The sequence below is a fragment of the Triticum urartu genome, chromosome 3A (genome assembly GCF_056163025.1).
Source record: "Triticum urartu cultivar PI428250 chromosome 3A, HENAU_Tu73, whole genome shotgun sequence".
Taxonomy (NCBI): domain Eukaryota; kingdom Viridiplantae; phylum Streptophyta; class Magnoliopsida; order Poales; family Poaceae; genus Triticum; species Triticum urartu.
This window is the reverse complement of record NC_141875.1, coordinates 392,852,666-392,858,503: the sequence shown is the minus strand read 5'-3', so window position 1 is coordinate 392,858,503 and position 5,838 is coordinate 392,852,666. Positions and strand designations below refer to the sequence as shown.

Below are 5,838 nucleotides of genomic sequence, written 5' to 3'. Positions count from 1 at the left end.
GATCCTGCCAGGGGTTTCCTTCTTTGGGATCCAAAGGTTCTCAGGCCTCAGGAGGCACCCAGTGGCCACGAGGTTTCTTGCGATCCATGGGGCATCCAGAGATGTTCCACAGGGTGCCGTGCCCCATGCGAGCCCCCGAGCAAGGACAGATCGCCACTGGTACACCAAGTCACGATGCTCGGTGAGGCCAGGGGATGAGGGCTCATGGGAAAACACATGCTCGATGGCTCATTTAAGAGCGTCGCGCGAGGATTAAGATGCCAAAGGCTAGGACACCAAGGCTTTGGCGAGGTGTGTTCATGAGCAGACCCAGGCGTACACAACATGCCCAACCCTCGCTTGCGAGACGCGCGGGAAAGGGTGACGGGCAACTGCCGCTCTCCCAAAGCAAGGCTTGAAAAGGTAAACGCTGCAAGCAGAAAAAATTGCCATCCCTTTCAAATAAATACGCGAGAACTTCGAATTTCATTGCAAGAAGTGGCGAATCAGATACAAAAGCAAGCAAAAGAATAGCTGCGTCTGGCACCTACACTAGTCTTCTAGTCTTCCCGCCAGCGCGGAGCATGGGGCTTCTAGTAGGCGTGGGCATAGTCATTGAAAGCTTGTATCATCCGCCAGCACGGAGCATGGTGCTTCCACTTGGACTTGGGTGGGAGCCCCCGTGAGGCTCAGGGACAGCGCTCAGGAGACTCCGGGGCGTGTACAACCCCACTCATTATTACGTGAGAGTGTTACGGGCGGAGACTTGGGTCAGCGCAAGGCTCTCGCCTGTCACGGGTAGAACTTCCGAAGATGCTAGATGTTCTAGGCATTTTGGATGGGGACCCCGTCCCGTGTCTCCAGGTGCACGGCGCCAGGCCTGGAGACACGGGTGATCTTGAACGGGCCCTCCCACATAGGCGAGAGCTTGTGGAGCCCCTCCCTGGAGAGCACCCGCCTCAGGACGAGGTCACCCACCTCGAGGGTCCTGGAGCGGATGCTACAGTAGTGATACCGCCGTAGCGTCTGCTGGTACCTCGTGGCATGGAGCGACGCTTAGCAACGGGCCTCCTCCCCAAGCACGAGATCTATCCCCCGCGAGGCATCCTAACCTGCCTCCTCAAACTCCAAGACTCGTGGGGAGTGATGTTTGACCTCGTGTGGGAGGACCGCCTCAGCCCCGTAGACGAGGAAGAACGGGGTCTCGCCGGTGGGCTTAGTCACGGTGGTGAGGATGGACCACAACACAGGCTGAAGCTCACCGAGCCAACCCCTGCCGCAGGCCTCGAGCTTCTTCTTGAAGCTCCTCAGGACCTCCGCGCTGGCGCATTCAGCATGGTCGTTACTACATGGGTGCGCCACTGAAGCGCAGCATATCTATGTTCCAAGGTTAGCACAATATGTCTTGAAGAGATTTCTCGTGAACTGAGAGCCATTGTCAGTGATGATATGGTTGGGGACCCCGAAGCGGCTGATGAGGCCTTTGATGAACTTGACAGCCAATCCGGCTGGGATGGTGCACACGGGCTCCACCTCCGCCCACTTGGTGAATTTGTCGATGGTGACGTAGAGGTAGCGGTAGCCCCAGCGTGCTCGGAGAAACGGGCCCAGGATGTCCAACCCCCAGACCGCGAATGGCCACGAGAGCGGGATGGTCCAGAGGCCCTGAGCGGGCTGGTGGATCTGTTTTGCGTGGAACTGGTATGCCTCACAGGATCGCACGAGCTCGGTGGCATCTTTGAGTGCCGTGGGCCAGTAGAACCCACTGCGGAACACCTTGCCCACGAGGGTGCGCGATGAAGAATGGTGTCCGCAATCCCCGCCATGGATGCCAGCCAGCAACTCGTGCCCTTGATCCTTGGATATGCACCGCAATGACACGTCGTTGGGGCGCCTTCGGTAGAGTTCACCGTCCTGCAAGCAATAAGCGGTGGCCTAATGAGCCACGCGTTTCGCATCTTCCTCCTTTTTTCGGAAGGGTGCCACGGAGCAAGTATGCCTTGAACTCTTGGGTCCAGCAACCCTCCTGAGGTTCCAGCGCCAGGAGCTGGCGGGCTCCTGAGGTCGCGCCGCAGGCCGCGGCGCCCAAGGAGGGGGCCAGGGGCGGTTCATCCTAAAGCAGTGTCGAGCCTGCAGTGGGGTGGGGGGGCTGCCGATGGCTTGAAGAGTCGTTCCTCAAAGACACCAGGCTTCTGGGGCTCATGTTGGGACGCCCTCTTGGCGATGTCATCCACCTCCTTGTTTGTGCCACATGGGATGTGTTGCAATTCCAAGCCCAAGAATCGTTTTTCAATCTTGCGTACCTCTTATAGGTATGCCACCATGTGCTCGTCCTTAGGCTTGTATTCCTTGTTGGAGAAGTTGACGAGGAGCTGAGAGTCGCCCTTGATGGTGAGACGCTTGACCCCTAGGGCCGCCACAGCCTTGAGGCCGGCGATCAGGCCCTCGTATTCCGCGATGTTGCTGGAGACCTTCTCGCCATGCTGAAAGCAAAGATGCACAGTGTAGTATAGCTTGTCCTGGCTTGGTGAGAGGAGGACGGCCCCGGCCCCCACGCCCTCCCGCACGAATGCGTCGTCGAAGTACATGACCCAGCCATCGGGCACCTCATCTCTGGGCACAAGGGACCGGTCTTCACACATCCCTTGTTCGGGGGCATCCGTCCATTCCGCCACGAAATCAGCGAGGGTCGGGCCCTTGATGACCCTGGTGGTGCTGAACTCTAGCTGGAATGCTTGAAGCTCGATTTTCCATTTGGCCACCCTCCCCGCGGCATTGGGGCTACAGAGCACCTTCTCTAGGAGGTACGTGGAGATGACCTTGATGGGGTGGCCTTGGAAGTAGTGGCGCAGTTTTTTGGAGGCGACAATGAGCGCGAGGAGGAGCTTCTATGGCATGGGGTAGCGCGCGCGTGCGTCACGCAACACCGTGCTGACGAAATATACGGGGTGCTCGACGAGGGAAGAGGTATTGAGGACGTCTCGCTCTGCTTGAGATGAGGGGGCCTCGGGAGCTATGCTGTCCGAAGGGGTAGTCGAGGCCTCAACAGAGCCATCCTGAGGAGGCAATGGCGCGGCTGTACGTGGGGCGCTACGCCGTGCACCCAAACCTACGCGCTCTTCCCGGACCACCACAAGCGCTGCGCTAACCGAGTGGGGAGTGGCGGCCAGGTAAAGCACCAGGGGCTCAAGTGGACAATGCGCCACCATCACCGACGGGCTCGTGAGATACCTCTTGAGGTCTTGGAAGGCCGCCTCGGCCTCTAGAGTCCATTCGAAGGGGCCTTTCTTTTTCATCGGCTTGAAGAACGGGAGGGCGCGCTCGCCGAGCTTGGAGATGAAATGCCCCAACGAAGTTACGCAGCCCACGAGCTTCTGCATCTCCTTGAGGGTTAGTGGCGGGCTCGTTCTTTCTATTGCTTTGACCTTCTCTGGGTTAGCCTCGATCCCTCTATGCGACACCAAGAAACCTAGCAACTTGCCGAATGGGACACGAACACGCACTTCTCCGGACTGAGCCACATGTTTACCTTGCATAGGTTGGCGAATGTTTCTTCCAGGTCTTCGACAAGGGTCCTTGCTTCCTGTGACTTGACCACCATGTCGTCAACGTATGCCTCAGCGTTCATCCTGAGCTGCTAGCCCAGAGCGATGTGCATCAATCGCTGGAAGGTCGCGTTGGCATTCTACAGCCCAAAGGGCATGCAGGTGTAGTAGTACACCCCGCACGGGGATAAGAAAGTTGTCTTCTCAACGTCTTGCACCGCCATCTTAATCTGGCGGTAGCCCGAGAAGGCGTCCAGGAAGCACAGCAGGTCGCACTTGGTGGTGGAATCAACGATCTGATCAATGCACAGAAGAGGGAAGGGGTCCTGAGGGCATGCCTTCTTTAGGCTCGTGAAGTCGACGCACATGCGCTCCTTCCCGCCCTTCCTAGGGACGATGACCGGGTTGGCCAACCAACCTGGGTGCCGTACTTCCTGAATGACGCCGGCCTTTTGCAGCTTGCGAACCTCCTATATGATGAATGATTGCTTCTCCGGGGCTTGCCACCGCGCCTTCTGCTTCACCGGGCGCGCACCGGGGCACACCATCAAATGGTGTTCGATCACATCTTGTGGGACGCTGACCAAGTCCATCGCTTCCCATGAAAACACATCCTTGTTCGCACGGAGGAAGCCGACTAGCGCCTCTTCCTGGTCTGGGGAAGGCCAGCGCCTATGGTGAAGGTGGGGCCTGAACCCCCATCGTCGACAGACACCTGCTTCGTTTCGGCCCGATCTTGAGAGAACAATTGTTTCTTCTTTGAGGGTGTGATACATCTCCAACGTATCTATAATTTATGAAGTATTCATGCTATTATATTATCAACCTTGGATGTTTTATAAGCTATTTTATATGATTTTTGGGACTAACCTATTAACCTAGAGCCAAGTGCCAATTTCTGTTTTTTCCTTGTTTTAGAGTATCGCAGAAAAGGAAAACCAAACGGAGTCCAATTGACCTGAAACTTGATGGAGCTTATTTTTGGACCAGAAGAAGGCCATGGAGTAAAAGAGTTGGGCCAGAAGAGTCCCGGGCTGCCCACGAGGGTGGGCAGCGTGCCCACCCCCTGGGCATGCCCCCTACCTCGTGGATAGCCCGGAGACCCCCCTAACTTGTTCTCGACGCCAAAACCTCTTACATATACAGAAACCCCAGAAATTAACCTAGATCGGAAGTTCCACCGCTGCAAGCCTCTGTAGCCACGAGAAATCAATCTAGGCCCTCTCTGGCACCCTGCCGGAGGGGGCCATCATCACCGGAGGCTATGGAGGAGGATCCCGGAGGGGCCATCATCACCATGAAGGCCAAGGACCAGAGGGAGAACCTCTCCCCATCCAGGGGGAGGCCATGGAGGAGGAATCACAAGGGGGAGAACCTCTCCTCCTCTCTCTCAGTGTCAGCGGAGTGCCATCAGGAGGGGAATCATCACCGCGGTGATCGTGTTCATCAACATCACCATCATCATCACCATCCTCATCTCTTTTACGCGGTCGACTCTCCCGCACCCCGCTGTAATCCCTACTTGAACATGGTGCTTTATGCCACATATTATGATCCAAAGATGTGTTGCCATCCTATGATGTTTTGAGTAGATATCCTTTGTCTTTGGGTTGATTCATGATCTAGATTGGTATGAGTTGTATGTTTTACTTTGGTGTTGTCCTATGGTGCCCTCTGTGTTGCACAAGCGTGAGGGATTCCCGTTGTAGGGTGTTGCAATATGTCCATGGTTTGCTTACTGTCTGCGTTGCGTGAGTGACTAAAAGACAAACACGGATAAACGGGACATGGCGTATGGGAATAAAGAGGACTTGATACTTTAATGCTATGGTTGTGTTTTACCTTAATGATCTTTAGTAGTTGCGGATGCTTGCTAGAGTTCCAATCATAAGTGCATATGATCCAAGAAGAGAAAGTATGCTAGCTTATGCCTCTCCCTTATATGAAACTGCAATAGTGATTACCGGTCTTGTTAACAATTGCCTAGGACAATTCCGCACACCGATCCACCATTATTCCACACTCGCTATTTATAATATTTAGTAATATATTCTAACTTTGTGATAACAACCCCTACTTTTATATTTTATGTCTCCGATATCATGCAAAGTTACCCTCTTCATACCCATAGCGTATTTTTATTTCTCGTTTCTAGTTGGAAGCAAACGTTCGGTGTACGTAGAGTCGTATCAGTGGCAGATAGGGCTTGAGAGAGTATTGATCTTACCTCTAGCTCCTTGTGGGTTCGACACTCCATACTTATCACTTCCACCTTTGGGAATTGCTATGATGATTCCCTGCACTTGGGGATTAT

General features: G+C 54.8%; 1 protein-coding gene across 1 annotated transcript; it reads right to left on the bottom strand.

Moving 5' to 3' along the window:
* Positions 1–1,086: 1,086 nt before the first annotated feature.
* LOC147979811 (uncharacterized) lies at positions 1,087–3,359 on the bottom strand. The gene is made up of 4 exons (XM_087515356.1): positions 3,129–3,359; positions 2,385–2,867; positions 1,609–1,893; positions 1,087–1,356 (listed from the first exon to the last, which is right to left on the bottom strand). Exons 1-4 carry the CDS (start codon positions 3,357–3,359, stop codon positions 1,087–1,089), a joined length of 1,269 nt encoding a protein of 422 aa, XP_087371482.1.
* Between the last annotated feature and the right edge of the window lie 2,479 nt (positions 3,360–5,838).

What these genes read in the sequence shown, in the direction of transcription:
- LOC147979811 (XM_087515356.1), bottom strand. Translation starts at nt 3,359, where the DNA reads ATGCAGAAGCTCGTGGGCTGCGTAACTTCGTTGGGGCATTTCATCTCC. An exon ending in TGGCCGCCACTCCCCACTCG is followed by an intron (nt 2,868 to 3,128) that starts GTTAGCGCAGCG and finishes CCCATGCCATAG; the next exon opens with AAGCTCCTCCTCGCGCTCAT. An exon ending in CGCTCTCGTGGCCATTCGCG is followed by an intron (nt 1,357 to 1,608) that starts GTCTGGGGGTTG and finishes CTTGGAACATAG; the next exon opens with ATATGCTGCGCTTCAGTGGC.